Genomic DNA, 17149 nt, shown 5'->3' with positions numbered 1-17149 from the left:
ATAGTGTTGGTCCACAGCCTAAACATATTAGTTTAACAAAATCCGCATCTAAAGATAGCCTACGTTATTTCCCCCGTGTGCAATTCCTGTCTCACATCTCAGAGCACATCGTCATTAACAAATACCGGAAACAGACCGAAATAATAATAATACCTTATTCCGAGTGTGCTTGCTTTTCTCTTTGACAGTCATCACATAACGGCATTGTAATACACGGTTCGGCTGCATTACATATTACATATCTGCCGTAGTTCTGTATTTATAGAGCCCTGATGAGAAGACAAACATGAGGAACTGAAAACGTGACGTGGATCATAAATATATCAGCCATTAAACAACATCTTACATTTCTTTTCACACAATGCGTCTCCTTGCAGTATCAACACTAATTCGGCTCACTTTTATATTTGATCCAATTGGTAGATAGGCTGTATTTACACCATAAAGGTGCACAGTTGATATAAAGGGACATCTGGTGGTTAAAGCATGTTATTGAATTTCAATATTTTTATTATTAGATATTAATACGATCCCTATAAAGTATATTCATTACTCGTTATTCTCTACTAATTGTTAATTAAAGACTGTATGTAATGACTATTTTGCACATCCCTTTCAAGATTTCAAGATGTTCTAAGGTTTATGGACATATCATATAGGCCTACACAACTGTGGTGTAGTTCTGCACTGAATGAAAAACTTGGGTTGCAGGTTCCTCAATAGTGCATTACAAGACATCTATCAATATGTGTGCATACCTCCAGCAATGTTAACTATGTTGAAGCACTTATTTTAACTGATATTATACATAATGTATTATACTCTTATGATGTATGCAGATATTTCATCTCCGGCCTTGTCAGGTATTGAACAATCAATAAATAAAGAACACAGAATTGTTAAATATAAAACACAGAATTTGTGTGATTATACTAAATGATTTTCAAATAAACACAACTGCATATTTAACTGTTACACATGCTGATGTAACGCAAATGTTCCAACTTGGGATCAATAAAGTATATCTTATCTTAAGCTGATCGATGGCTACTGCCATATTTGCACAATGTGCCTATGAACCTTGACAAGTGCATGTTTCAGGCTTATCAATTAATGTAATGTAATGTTATCACAGGGGTCACACACATAAGACCAGCTGTTAAATAAAGCTCTTCTGACCTTAGCTGGCGTGTGGGTATATATATTAATACTGCCCATAATGGGCACAAGCAATTTTCACCCATTTATTAATTATATGTTTTAAATGTGAGTGTTTCCTGTCTCCTAAACCTCCAGGGATGTACACAGTTTAATACTGGCAACTTCTTATTATGGGAAATACGAAAACGTCTTTTAAAACTACAACTCCCAGTAGAGACGTGCCATAGAGAACATGTTGCGAAACAGAATAGCCAGCATGTGTAGTTCTGGGGACGGGGTGGGGGAGGGGGGACGTTCAAATCCAGTTTTGGACAGTCTGCCGTGGTTCCATCCCATTTCAAGTGCTGTTCGAGAATCGGCTTAACCCTCGGAGCACACTCTCCAATCACAGAGCTTGAGGACTATCACGGGGTTTGTCAAGAGCACATGGTGTAGTCCAAACGATAGCTGGGGATTCTGGGTAGTGGAGTGTCTTCTGCCATCCTTTACTCCTGGGAATGGACGCTCACATTACCTTTAAGGGCAGCCGACATAAACGAATGCCGTGCTTCCATGAGCGTCAAATCCCGACGCAGATGGGAATACATTGCAATCAGTTGAAAGCTATTTGCGTCCCTTTATGACGCTGAAGGAGCCTAGGAGCGTCACAATTGGACGCCACGGACACTGACCAAACGTCGCTATTGGACGCTTAGGGAGTAAGAGTGTGTTGCTGCGGTCTGCTGGGGGGGGGGCAGCATCAGAGCCGGTGACACCAGCAGGATCAATAAACTGATCAGGAAAGCTGGGTCTGTCATCGGCATCAAGCTGGACCCCTTTGAAGCTGTGGTGGAGAGGAGGACACTGAACAGGCTGTTGTCCATGATGGATAACCCACCCATCCTCTCCACCTCCAGCTGGACAGTCAACGGAGCTCCTTCTCCAACAGACTGCTGCAGCTCCGCTGTCACAAGGACCGATACAGGAACACATTCCTGCCCACTGCAATAACTCTGTACAACAAATCACCTCTGTCTGGAAGAGAACTCTCTGCTCCATAGTTTCTCTAATACAACCTCGCTGTACATTGTACACATATATAATCTGTTGAATATTTGATATTCCATATTCCATTGTCATATATTTTTGAATATGTATATTTGCATATATAATATCTACATGTATATTTTCTATTTCAACACGTATATTTTCTTTTCTTTTCTTTCTATTCTTGTTTATTTGTGGTTTTGTTTTATTGTAAAATGCCTTGTCTTTTATGCTGCTGCAACAAAAACAATGTCCCAAATTGGGATCAATAAAGTACCATCTTATCTTATCTTATCTTACATCCGGACCAACACCACCAGACTCAGGGACAGTTTCATCCCACAGGCCATAAGACTATTAAACACCTGAACTTTGAAATAACAACCATAGCATTCATCTGGCTGCTACTTAGAAATGATTTGTCTAATATATCATATTCCAATGACTTGTATAGACTCTTATTGCACTATTTCACTTTTTACTATTTTTCTTTTTGTTTTGACTTGCACTATTTTTTCTGTTTATCTGTTTTATTGTGTTGCACTGTTGGAGGAGCCTGTGACCTAAGGGGGGTAGGGGGGGGGGAGGAGACGTTCGATTCCTGTTTTGAATAGTGTGCCGTCGATGGGTTTCATTCCATTTCAAAATGCTGTTTGTCGCTCAGCAAACTTCAACATTGTCAAGCAAAGCACATGGTGTAGTCCCAAACGATAGCTGAGGATTCTGGGTAGTGTAGTGTCTTCGGCCATCCTAAACTGAACAAATGTTTGTTTCTCCGAATCGAAGGGGAAAATTACAAAAGTATTGTACACAATTTAAACCAATCAATGTTGTGTAATCAACAAGGATAATCTGGTGTTTTTGAGTTGATGAGTCGTGCAGATATCACTGTAAAATCAATCGACAGTAAAGAGTATACTTACTTCCGGGTGTAAAATCCTGCGTTGTCCAATGGGAATGGACGCTCACATTGCTCTCCGTAATACAATAAAGCGGACAAGATCAAGTCGGAATATAATGTTCTTTTAAAAAACGTTAACTAAAGGGAACAATCTATTGGACACAGCTGAAGCTCTGGCCTTCCCTAAAAACAAACTAATGTAATAAAAATCACAGTTGTATTACACACAATGCACTGTTTTTTTAGAACAAAAAATCGTAACTAATGCACCATAATACATTCTGACGAAAAATAAAAATTATTATGAATACAAATAAAATAAAAGAAGCCTCCCGTGAGTTACTACAAGCTATAAAGTAGATTTTAAAAACGTTTTATAGAATAAAAGCTCACTGCAGGACGTTGTAGAAATGCGTGTGTGCACCACGACAAAGGAGACTCATTCACTTTACATTGGGGTTGTTTGCGTGGTGCCGACACGTAAATGTAACAAAGTTCGTGACTCCACCACGCAATACGGTGCTAAGGAGTCGTGGTGGAGTCACGCATTCTGGTGAGATCAGGTTGTGAAGATGCTAAAGGGAAGGAAAATGCGCGTAGACGTAGTAGGAAATAAAAAGTATATCGACATCAACAAAGACACAGGAGAGCTGTTCATCCTGGAAAGGATTGACAGAGAGCTTTTATGCCCCTCGAAGACCACTACATACTGCTTTCTTAAATTGGATGCTACGATTGAAAACCCGATACGAATGTTTAACATTGAGGTGGAAATCACGGACATTAACGACAACGCTCCTCATTTCCGACGGGGAACGATGCATTTGGACATATCTGAATCAAGCCCTGTTGGAGAGAGATTCTCATTGAACAATGCTGCAGACCCGGATGTTGGAACAAATTCTGTGAACAATTACCATCTGAGCTCAAGTGAACATTTTGCTCTGGAAATCCAGACCGGGAGAGACGGGACAAAGTTTGCGGATTTGATTTTGAAAAAAGCATTAGATAGAGAGCAGCAGGCTGTGCATAATCTTATTCTCACTGCTGTGGACGGTGGAGTGCCCACGCGCACAGGTACAGCCAGCATCATTGTTCGTGTGCTTGATGTGAACGACAACGCCCCGTCATTTGATAAAGACAAATACATCATAGATGTGATGGAAAACTCCCCCATTGGCAGTCTAGTAATACAATTAAACGCTACTGATTTAGACGAAGGGTCAAATTCTGATATTATTTATTCGTATAGTTTATATACATCAGAGAGAACACAACAGGTGTTTAACTTAAATCCAGAAAATGGTGAAATCAGAGTGAAAGAGATGATAAATTACGAAGATTTTATACTTTATGAAATGGAAGTTATAGCCAGTGATAAGGGGCCTAACTCCTTAACTGGACAGTGTAAACTGACAATGCAGGTGGCAGACATGAATGACAATCATCCAGAAATATCCATCAAGTCTTTTCAAAGTCCAATTAATGAAAACATAGAATTGGACACAATGATAGCAGTGGTGAGTGTCAGTGATAAAGACTCAGGGGACAATGGAGTGGTTGATCTTCACATTCCTGATAACATGCCTTTCAAACTGAGGGAGTCCTCTGATAACTATTATGAATTAGTGGTGTCAGAGCCGTTAGACCGTGAGAGGGCCCCTGAATATGACATCACTTTCACTGTGACAGACAGAGGCTCTCCTCCTTTGTCTGACAATGAGACCATGACCTTAGAGCTGCTGGATGTTAATGACAATGTGCCACAGTTCCCTCAGTCATTTTATACTATACGTGTGGAGGAGAATAACGCTCCTGGAGCCCTGCTCAGTTCCCCAACTGCGTTTGACCCTGACCTCCATGAAAACCAGTATCTAGTTTATTTCATCCTAGAGAGGGAGATAGCCAACACCTCCATGTCCATGCTGTTCTCCATCAACCCAGAGAACGGGAATCGCTCCGGTTATTGTGTCTCCGTGGCGCGCACACGGCTCGGTGGTGGAGGAAAAGATCCCCAGATCCACCGATAAAGGCTCTCTGGTTTCTAAAGTGATAGCCTTGGACACAGACTCGGTGCACAACTCCCGGATCACCTACCAGTTCCTGCAGGTGACTGACGCCACCTTGTTCAGTCTGGACCAATACAACGGAGAGATCCGGACCATGGGGATGTTCAGCTACAGAGACCCGCACCACCAGAGACTGGTTGTCGTTGCCAAGGACAACGGGCAGCCTGCCCTCTCTGCTACAGTCACCATCAAGCTGTCCACAGTGGAGACTGCCGTGAAGGCCTACTCTGACATGACCAAGGTGCCTCTGGAATATGACATCTTCTCAGACCTCAACCTGTACCTGGTCATCGGTCTGGGCTCCATGTTATTTCTCCTGATGATCCCCATACTGGTCACCATCGTGATCAAGTGTCAGAAACCCAAGCCCAGCAAAGCGGCTCCTCCCTGCAGGAACAGTGTGATCAGTGAGGGGAACTCCAGCATCGCAGACTCCACTCTGGTCTCCAACGACGCCTACTGGTACAGTATGTTTCTAGCAGAGACCAGGAAAGGAAAGATGGTGGTCAGACAGCCTGTGCCCAAGGGCTCCGGATACATCGTGTCCAGTTTACCACGAGGCACTGGACTCACAGACACTAGTGGATCAGCAGCCTCCACTCTGCAGGTATGGGAAACACACCTATTCAACATCTGTCTGGAGAAGATGGACGCTGGCGCTGCTTGTTCGCTGCTTTCTCCTCGCTAGCTCCAGTTTAATTTGTTGTTGTTGTTGTTAACTTTCAACGACTAACTTTTATATTTAGCTGACTGTATCCCTTCCTCTACCATTGCTACTGTGAAGTATCTCCCGGACAGCCTTTCAGCTATCCCGGTGTGGTTAGCCCTAGTGCAGCTGCCTCCACAGCTAGCCGGCTAGGACAGCTGCCTCCACAGTTAGCCTTCGAACAGCCTGCTGACTAACCTGCTTTGACACAGACTGCTTCTCCCAGCTTCCTCTCCTCCTGCCATGCTATGGGTCAACATCTCATTCTACCAAACAGTCTTCAATCTCTGTCTATGGCTAACGGCTAGCTCTAGGCGAGAACCTGCGGCCAACGGCATGATGTCAAAGTATTCCATCCCGCAACTGCTGAGTCTCAACAACTACAAAACTCCAACGTGCATCTCAGCCATCAAACAACTTGGAATACTACGCCGACCTCGTTACATCCACAGAGGCTCTCGGAGAAAGTTTGTTTACAACCGACCGTGCCCGCCTGGATCATCCATTCCTTCCATCTGGACCACTGTCGCACGTCTGCCGCGTCATCACAGCGCTGACGCTCTCGGTGTAAATTGCATGGGAAATACCACGAGACTGCTACACACTGAGCTGTGCGTAAAACGGGGAGTGGATCATAGTTTACTGCGGACCCTACAGAAACCCAGCATTTCATCTACACTCAAAATAGAACTATTTAATGCACAATCCCTTACAAACAAATCGGCATTCATACAAGACCACATCATGGACAAGGGAATAGACTTTATGTGCCTCACAGAAACGTGGCAACAGCCAGAGGTTTACTCTGCCCTAAATGAAGCCTGTCCCCCTGGCTACAGCTACCTGGAAAAATCTCGCAGCACTGGTCGTGGTGGCGGATTAGCAATAATACACAGAAAAGAACTGGAACTGTCCACCCTGCCTCTGCCTGTACTATCCTCATTTGAATGCCTTGGATTTAAAAGTAAACCCCCTATCTCACTGACAATACTTCTCATCTACCGGCCACCCAAACCCAACTCTGCCTTCATCCCAGAGATCCACGATCTTCTCAGTACACTCTGCGCTACCTCCGCCAACATTATAATACTAGGAGACATCAATATTCACGTTGACACCCCCTCCTGTCACTATGCAGCCGAGTTCCTACAACACAACATGTTGATGTCCCCACACACACTAGGGGACACACACTGGACCTTGTAATCACAAACTCTGCCCCCATTAGTAAACTATCAGTTTACGATCTAGGTGTGTTGGATCACAAGGCCATCTCAATGGAGCTGCCACTGCTGCTACCCCACACCAAACCCAAGCGTCAAATCCGTTTCAGAAATCTGAAAAACATCAACCCGGACACCATGACCTCGGATCTCCAGCATCTCTCCACAATAACTCCTACATCAGTAAATGAATCTGTGGATTTTTACAATACATCTCTGAGCAGTCTCCTGGATCTCCACGCCCCTGTCAAAACTAGAACAGTCACTTTCTCACGGTCAGCCCCCTGGTACACCTGCGAGCTGAGGAAAATGAAGACAGCGGGGCGTGTCCTTGAGCGGCGCTTCAAGGCTTCAGGCCTCTCTGTTCACAGACAGGCATTCCGGGACCACCAAAATGCCTACGCAAAGTCCCTCAGAGACACACGGTCAAAATTCTACTCCGCCATCATCAACAATAGCCCTGGCAACTCCAAGCTACTTTTTTCCACCATAAACCATCTCCTCAAACCTCAGACTCCGCTACACAAAGACACCACAGAGGAGCAGTGTGATAATTTCATCACATTTTTCAGGAAAAAGGTAGAGACCATCCGCTCTCTCCTCACAAACTCCGCTGCTCTGCTAGTCCTGACCGTCAACCCCCAGCCTGGACCGACCCAGCCTCTTTGCTGCTTCACTAACATCTCGCAGCATGAAGTTGAGGCCATCATCAAAAAGATGAAACCCTCCACCTGTGCCCTGGACCCCTTTCCCACAGCTTTGGTTAAATCGAACATTGATGCCATAAGTCCGCTGATCACTTCAGTGATAAACCAGTCCATCCAGTCTGGTCATGTTCCACCACCATTAAAAGCTGCTGTCATCAAACCACTCCTCAAAAAACCCACTTTAGACCCTGAAGTCCTAGCCAATTACAGACCCATCTCCAACCTGCCATTCCTATCCAAGGTACTAGAGAAAGTAGTTGCCATTCAGATCCAGGAACATCTAACACTGAATAAACTCTTTGAAAAATTCCAGTCTGGTTTCCGCCAGGGCCACAGTACAGAAACTGCCTTAGTCAGGGTGACCAATGACCTGCTGATGACAGCTGACACCGGATCTCCATCTCTCCTCATCCTCCTGGATCTAACTGCAGCATTTGATACCGTCGACCATGACATCCTACTCCACCGTCTTCACACTACAATTGGACTCTCTGACTCTGCCTTAAACTGGTTCACCTCCTATCTCACCGGGAGGACTGAGCACGTCACCTTGGGAGCGGCTAAATCAAGAACTCACTCTGTGACTTGCGGTGTTCATCTGCCATCACCAGCATCACCTTCTCCGGTCAGAACATTCCACTCTCAACAACGGTTACCAATCTGGGAGTTAAAATGGATCCTCACCTGACCTTTGAGGCCCACATCAAGCAAATATGCAAGACCTCTTTCTACCACCTGAGAAATATTGCGAAACTCCGCCCCACACTCAGTCTGCCAGATGCTGAAAAGCTTGTCCACGCCTTTGTCTCCTCCAGGCTGGACTACTGTAACGCACTTCTCATTGGGATTCCTAGCAAGAACATCCAGAAGCTGCAATACATCCAGAACACAGCTGCTAGGATCCTGATGAGAGTGCGGAAGTATGAACACATCACACCCATCCTCAAATCACTGCACTGGCTCCCGGTCTCACTCAGGATTGACTACAAAATCACCCTCTTCACTCATCAGTGCATATATGGAAATGCTCCCTCCTACATCAAGGAATTGCTCACCCCACAAACCTCCACGAGGAACCTACGTTCAGTAAAGGCAAACCTCCTCATCCCACCAAGGACAAAACTGAAGACCATGGGAGACTGAGCCTTCTGCTCCGCTGCTCCGAGATTGTGGAATGCCCTCCCAAGCCAGCTGAGGACACCACAGACTGTGGAGGCTTTCAAAAAAGGCCTAAAAACGCATCTTTTTAGAATAGCCTTTAACTAGATTTTTAAATCCCCCACATTATGCCATGCGGGCATGAATGTCACAGCTTTTATTATGTTGTTTTAATTGTTTTTTTGTATTGTTGTTTTGTTTCACCCTTTTTAATTTTTAATTTTGTAGCACTTTGAGTTTTGTTTACGCAAATGAAAAGTGCGCTTATAAATAAAATATATTATTTATTATTATTATTACACATGTTTTCTACTGAACATCCTGCAAGGCCAATAATAAGTGACGATTGCAGTATTTTTAAATCAGCGCTGAATACCTTTTGTTGTCTCTTCACTTTCTTTAAGTTACAACGCCTAAAATGTACTTGACATTGCAAGCAAAAATGTAATTGTGCCCATGTTAAGTCTTTTGACTTGCTGGCATAACCTTCGCTCCCCCAATTTGCATGGAGAAAGGAAAAGGTCACAAAAGGTCAAATCTAGAGCAACACTTGTAAAGAACAACTTTACTGTGAGACCAACATGTTCTGGCTTGTGACCCTCATCAGGGTCAGTAGCTCGTTTCTACGGAAACCTTTATACAGTTGTATTAGGTCTAATAAGCAATTTGATAAATCGTGAATACCCTCCGCTTATAAAAAGGTTTTTCCCTAATACCCTCTAAACTAATTTGTTGAGTGTTGTGAGGGCATTTAGTGAACCAGATATCATTTGTAATGCTTTAGGCCTACACACAAACACACAATGCTTTCTGATACCCCATATCAGCAGTCATAAAACATGTGAATTATGATGAATTACAAGTGTCATATTGATGCTCTGGACTAGTTATAAACTACAGGTTCACTTAGGGGGCTTAGAATACATTCTGACTACCTAAACCAGTGACCACCAACTGGCGGCCCGCCAGACATTCTCATCCGGCCCGCACGACGCGGGTGACTGTGGCGTTGGCGGAGAGGTTACTGCGTTCGCCCCCCACCCATTTCTTTGTTTACAACGTCTCGTGAGTAAGGTACCGGAGTCCAACAGCAGTACCGGAGTCCAACAGAGAGGCAGCAGCTGCGGGACAGTAGACTGCATACTGCGAAACCTTCCCTCCCCTGAAGAAGAAGTGATCCTTCGTTGTGAAGAGTCTGGTTAATGCGCTCCGCACCACAGCAGTAGCCCCGCTGCGACACAGTCCAACAGAGAGGCAGGAGCTGCGGGACAGTAGCCTAGAAGCAGGGTTGGGTTGTAACGGAATACATAACGGCGTTACGTAATCAGAATACAAAGTAGGCTAACTGTATTCAGCTGGCGTTACATTTGAAAAACGAGTAATCTGATTGCAGTTACTTTCGTAAACCTGAAGTGAATACATTTTGGAATACTTATTGGAGGAAAAGTTTCCTCTCAAAATGTAATATTCATTACCAGCAGAACTGTGTGCACACTGCACAGCGCTGCAGCATGTCTGTGAGCGAGAGAGAGGTGCAGCGTGTCTGTGAGGCCCCGCCCCCGCACGCAGATGAGAGAGAGAGAGATCTTTTAAAATATATTGAAAGTTAGAAACGGAGATGGTTAGATAAAATGTGCAAGATAACGTTTATGTATCATTTCTTTATTGTCGAAATTATGACATTTCATAACGGGATGAAATCAAAGTGAATGGCCTGCTGCTGCTGAATGCATGGGGCAAGTGACTGGAACAAGTTTTAAAAGTTATTACATCGTTTCAGATAATAAATAATAATGATAATTCATTCTATTTATGGGTGCCTTTCAAAGCACCCAAGGACACCTTACAATTCATAACATATTCTAAGGAAAGGTTTTAAGACAGTACAAAGAACGCAGTCCGGGTGATGTTTTTTATGTGTGGTGCCGATGAGAGAGCTGTCCAGAATGACACCAAGATGTTGTGTTTGAGTTCTTGATAAAAATAAAATATAAATAAAAAAAAAAAAAAAAATAAGTGTCTCCTGTGCACCAAAACATACCCATCTGTTATGGAAAAAGAAAGTATTCCAAAAGTAATCTGAATACTATTTATAAAATTCTGGGCTATATAAAAATCGCTGGCCCGCGATAGTGTCTATTGGTTACATTTCGGCCCTTGGACAAATGTAGTTGGTGATCCCTGACCTAAACACACATCAACCATCAAGACTAATAAGCACTCAAAGGTATGATATTTCATGCAGTGTCATCGTTTTATATGTTTACGTAAAGTGTAATGCATTTAAAATAATCAATGCTGTATCATAAGTGATAATAAGGAAGAACACTACAATGCAGGGAATCTTAAAGCACCAATGGCGGCTGAAGTGCATCTGAAGGTCGACTTGCTCTGTTCAAAATCATGATAATAGTAATTTAAAAAATAAAACTCTTGTCGAGTGAGTGAGTGAGTGAGTGAGTGAGTGAGAGAGAGAGAGAGAGAGAGAGAGAGAGAGAGAGAGAGAGAGAGTAAGAGAGAGAGTGAGGGGCTGTAATGTGTCAGCTATTAAAGTTATGTCATTCAGTTTTTGATGATTAGTAACAACACAGAAACTTACTGTTTTCATCCTGAAGTGTAAATTAAACTTGACAAAATGTATTTTGTCTTTTTCTTGCCTAATATATCAAACATATTATACCTCAAGGTTCAATTCAAAGTATGTTCATTTTCTGTGTGATTCTCTGCATTTTGGTGTCTTAAATTATAAAGATGCATGTAGCCAGTGGTGGAATGTAACTAATTACATTTACTAAAGTATACTTAAGTTTAAGTTACTTGTACTTTACTTGAGTATTTTCATTTTATGCTATTTTATACTTTTAGTCCAGCACATGTTGTAAGCAAATGTTGTACTCCACTACATTTAGTTTACAGATTTAGTGACTAGTTACTTTGCTGATTGAGATGATAAAATATAAATCGACTTATACATTATCATATACGATTATAGCGTGAGCTACCCAGTAGTATATACAGTATTTCAAATAAACCCCACCTGTACCATAGTGAACACATTAATGCATTAATAAATATAATACAACAATTTAAAAATAAATAGTGCTTAAACAACTCATTCTGCATAATGAACACTTTTACTTTTGGTTTCTACATTTATTTTGATGCTAATACTTTTGTACTTTTACACAAGTACAATTTTAAATGCAGGACTTTAACTAATAAGTGTTTTGTTTTTGTGCAGTGTACTATTGCTACGTTTACTTTAGTAAATAATGTGATACTTCTTCCACCTCTGCATGCAGTATGGATTCTTCTAAATGATCTTTATTGACAGTGTTATTTTATTTTACAATGTCAGCCTGGATATCTCTGCATACATTAAGTATTTGGAAGACAGATTAAAGTACATATGGGGTATACAGATATTGTATTAAATAAAAGCAACTGTCTTTAGCAATAATTGTAAACACATTTGACGAAAAACAAAAAGCAACACATTTATTGAGTTATCCAAGTAGAGAATAAACAACAGCTTGAAGTAGTTGTTTCTTTTTTAGAAGCACATCTCTCACCCAGGGAATACAACTTTCAGAACTCAAAGTGAATGCTTCATAACATTTGCAGCTTCTTCAACTCTAATAATTTTTCCACTGTAACTTCTCCTACATTTAACGCAAGGTAAAATGTTTGTTTTTTGAAAAATTGCAAAGGCTCACACAAGACTATTTTTGTCGCTGCTCTCCACAAAAACAAACTCGCTGATGAGGTCATGGTTTTCACGATAGTTTATTGGAGGAGGGACACTTTATAACAAGGACGTCACTCGAGGCAGGGAAACATTTTTTAAGAACGTCGTTTCGTTTTTTCGTTCAACGAGAGGACGGTTTATTTAGGTCTCAGAGTATTTCAAGTTAATAACTACGGAATCTGAAATATGGCGGATCAAATCCCACAGTTATTTGGGACGAGGTACGTGTGTGTATTTCTCTTTCTTTCTGCCATGATTGACACGGTGTCTAGCGTCACACATTATTCTGTTCCCGAAGAAATGGAAGAAGGCTCAGTCGTTGCTAATTTAGCAATTGATCTGGGATTACATGTGAAGACGCTAAAGGGAAGGAAAATGCGCGTAGACGTAGTAGGAAATAAAAAGTATATCGACATCAACAAAGACACAGGAGAGCTGTTCATCCTGGAAAGGATTGACAGAGAGCTTTTATGCCCCTTGAAGACATCGACATCATGCTTTCTTAAATTGGAGGCTACGATTAAAAACCCGATACGAATGTTTAACATTGAGGTGGAAATCACGGACATTAACGACAACGCTCCTCATTTCCGACGGGGAACGATGCATTTGGACATATCTGAATCAAGCCCTGTTGGAGAGAGATTCTCATTGAACAATGCTGCAGACCCGGATGTTGGAACAAATTCTGTGAACAATTACCATCTGAGCTCAAGTGAACATTTTGCTCTGGAAATTCAGACCGGGAGAGACGGGACAAAGTTTAAGGATTTGATTTTGAAAAAAGCATTGGATAGAGAGGAGCAAGCTGTGCATAATCTTATTCTCACTGCTGTGGACGGTGGAGTGCCCACGCGCACAGGTACAGCCAGCATCATTGTTCGTGTGCTTGATGTGAACGACAACGCCCCGTCATTTGATAAAGACAAATACATCATAGATGTGATGGAAAACTCCCCCATTGGCAGTCTAGTAATACAATTAAACGCTACTGATTTAGACGAAGGGTCAAATTCTGATATTATTTATTCATATAGTTTATATACATCAGAGAGAACACAACAGGTGTTTAACTTAAATCCAGAAAATGGTGAAATCAGAGTGAAAGAGATGATAAATTACGAAGATTTTAAACTTTATGAAATGGAAGTTATAGCCAGTGACAAGGGGCCTAACTCCTTAACTGGACAGTGTAAACTGACAATACAGGTGGCAGACATGAATGACAATCATCCAGAAATATCCATCAAGTCTTTTCAAAGTCCAATTAATGAAAACATAGAATTAGACACAGTGATAGCAGTGGTGAGTGTCAGTGATAAAGACTCAGGGGACAATGGAGTGGTTGATCTTCACATTCCTGATAACATGCCTTTCAAACTGAGGGAGTCCTCTGATAACTATTATGAATTAGTGGTGTCAGAGCCGTTGGACCGTGAGAGGGTCCCTGAATATGACATCACTTTCACTGTGACAGACAGAGGCTCTCCTCCTTTGTCTGACAATGAGACCATGACGTTAGAGCTGCTGGATGTTAATGACAATGTGCCACAGTTCCCTCAGTCATTTTATACTATACGTGTGGAGGAGAATAACGCTCCTGGAGCCCTGCTCAGTTCCCCAACTGCGTTTGACCCTGACCTCCATGAAAACCAGTATCTAGTTTATTTCATCCTAGAGAGGGAGATAGCCAACACCTCCATGTCCATGCTGTTCTCCATCAACCCAGAGAACGGGAATCTTTACGCACTAATAACTTTTGACTATGAGATCGAGAAGAAGTTTCTCTTCCACATCGAGGCCAGAGACTCTGGCTCTCCTCCTCTCAGCAGTAAAGTGACGGTGCACATCATCATTGTGGACCAGAACGACAACGCTCCGGTTATTGTGTCTCTGTGGCGCGCACACGGCTCGGTGGTGGAGGAAAAGATCCCCAGATCCACCGATAAAGGCTCTCTGGTTTCTAAAGTGATAGCCTTGGACACAGACTCGGTGCACAACTCCCGGATCACCTACCAGTTCCTGCAGGTGACTGACGCCACCTTGTTCAGTCTGGACCAATACAACGGAGAGATCCGGACCATGAGGATGTTCAGCTACAGAGACCCGCGCCACCAGAGACTGGTTGTCGTTGCCAAGGACAACGGGGAACCTACCCTCTCTGCTACAGTCACCATCAAGCTGTCCACAGTGGAGACTGCCATTAAGGCCTACTCTGACATGACCGAGGTGCCTCTGTTATATGACATCTTCTCAGACATCAACCTGTTATGGAACCTGATCATCGGTCTGGGCTCCATGATATTTCTCCTGATGATCCCCATACTGGTCACCATCGTGATCAAGTGTCAGAAACCCAAGCCCAGCAAAGCGGTTCCTCCCTGCAGGAACAGTGTGATCAGTGAGGGGAACTCCAGCATCGCAGACTCCACTCTGCAGGTATGGGAAACACACCTATTCAACATCTGTTACACATGTTTTCTACTGAACATCCTGCAAGGCCAATAATAAGTGACGATTGCAGTATTTTTAAATCAGCGCTGAATACCTTTTGTTGTCTCTTCACTTTCTTTAAGTTACAACGCCTAAAATGTACTTGACATTACAAGCAAAAATGTAATTGTGCCCATGTTAAGTCTTTTGACTTGCTGGCATAACCTTCGCTCCCCCAATTTGCATGGAGAAAGGAAAAGGTCACAAAAGGTCAAATCTAGAGCAACACTTGTAAAGAACAACTTTACTGTGAGACCAACACGTTCTGGCTTGTGACCCTCATCAGGGTCAGTAGCTCGTTTCTACGGAAACCTTTATACAGTTGTATTAGGTCTAACAAGCAATTTGATAAATCGTGTATACCCTCCGCTTCTAAAAAGGTTTTTCCCTAATACCCTCTAAACTAATTTGTTGAGTGTTGTGAGGGCATTTAGTGAACCAGATATCATTTGTAATGCTTTAGGCCTACACACAAACACACAATGCTTTCTGATACCCCATATCAGCAGTCATAAAACATGTGAATTATGATGAATTACAAGTGTCATATTGATGCTCCGGACTAGTTATAAACTACAGGTTCACTTAGGGGGCTTAGAATACATTCTGACTACCTAAAGACACATCAACCATCAAGACTAATAAGCACTCAAAGGTATGATATTTCATGCAGTGTCATCGTTTTATATGTTTACGTAAAGTGTAATGCATTTAAAATAATCAATGCTGTATCATAAGTGATAATAAGGAAGAACACTACAATGCAGGGAATCTTAAAGCACCAATGGCGGCTGAAGTGCATCTGAAGGTCGACTTGCTCTGTTTGAAATCATGATAATAGTAATTTAAAAAATAGAGAGAGAGAGAGAGAGAGAGAGAGAGAGAGAGAGAGAGAGAGAGAGAGAGAGAGAGAGAGAGAGATAGAGATAGAGATAGAGAGAGGGAGAGATAGGAGAGAGAGAGATAGAGAGAGAGAGAGAGAGAGAGAGAGAGAGGAGGAGAGTAGAGAGAGAGAGAGAGGAGAGAGAGAGAGAGAGAGAGAGAGAGAGAGGCTGTAATGTGTCAGCTATTAAAGTTATGTCATTCAGTTTTTGACGATTAGTAACAACACAGAAACTTACTGTTTTCATCCTGAAGTTCAATTCCCAAAGCATGTTCATTTTCTGTGTGATTCTCTGCATTTTGGTGTCTTAAATTATAAAGATGCATGTAGCCAGTGGTGGAATGTAACTAATTACATTTACTCAAGTATACTTAAGTTTAAGTCACTTGTACTTTACTTGAGTATTTTCATTTTATGCTACTTTATACTTTTAGTACAGTACATGTTCTAAGCAAATGTTGTACTTTTTACTCCACTACATTTAGTTTACAGATTGAGTTACTAGTTACTTTGCTGAATGAGATGTATACATTATCATATACTATTATAGCGTGAGCTACCCAGTATATACAGTATTTCAAATAAACCCCACCTACCGTAGTGAACACATTAATGCATCAATAAATATAATACAACAATTTAAATATAAATAGTGCTTAAATAACTCATTCTGCTTAATGAACACTTTTACTTTTGGTATCTAAAGTTTATTTTGATGCAAATACTTTTGTACTTTTACACACAATTTTAAATGCAGGACTTTAACTAATAAGTGTTTGTTTTTTTGCACTGTATTGCTACGTTTACTTTAGTACGTAATCTGATACTTCTTCCACCTCTGCATGCAGTATGGATTCTTCTAAATGATCTTTATAGACACATTGAGGTAGGCCTAGCCTACATGTGGGATATACAGATATTGTATTAAATAAAAGCAACTGTCTTTAGCTATAATTGCAAACACATTTGATGAAAAACAAAAAGGCAACACATTTATTAAGTTATCCAAGTAGAGAATAAACAACAGCTTGAAGTAGTTGTTTATTTTTTAGAAGCACATCTCTCACCCAGGGA

General features: G+C 41.9%; 1 protein-coding gene across 3 annotated transcripts in view; it reads left to right on the top strand.

Annotated features, from left to right (window-relative positions):
- Positions 1-17149, top strand: part of LOC117453751 (protocadherin alpha-C2-like) — an 81690-nt gene that overhangs the window by 60274 nt on the left and 4267 nt on the right. The window contains exon 1 of one of the 3 annotated variants that reach the window (XM_034092715.2): positions 12755-15138. The exons of the other annotated variants lie outside the window; for them this stretch is intronic. Coding sequence (XP_033948606.1) covers positions 12886-15138 — 2253 coding nt within the window. The 5' untranslated portion in view covers positions 12755-12885. Of the gene's footprint in view, positions 1-12754; positions 15139-17149 lie in introns of those variants that run through there. 3 annotated transcript variants of the gene reach the window in all.

Source organism: Pseudochaenichthys georgianus, chromosome 10, assembly GCF_902827115.2.
Source record: "Pseudochaenichthys georgianus chromosome 10, fPseGeo1.2, whole genome shotgun sequence".
In the NCBI taxonomy this organism is placed as follows: domain Eukaryota; kingdom Metazoa; phylum Chordata; class Actinopteri; order Perciformes; family Channichthyidae; genus Pseudochaenichthys; species Pseudochaenichthys georgianus.
This window is presented reverse-complemented; position numbering and strand designations above follow the sequence as displayed.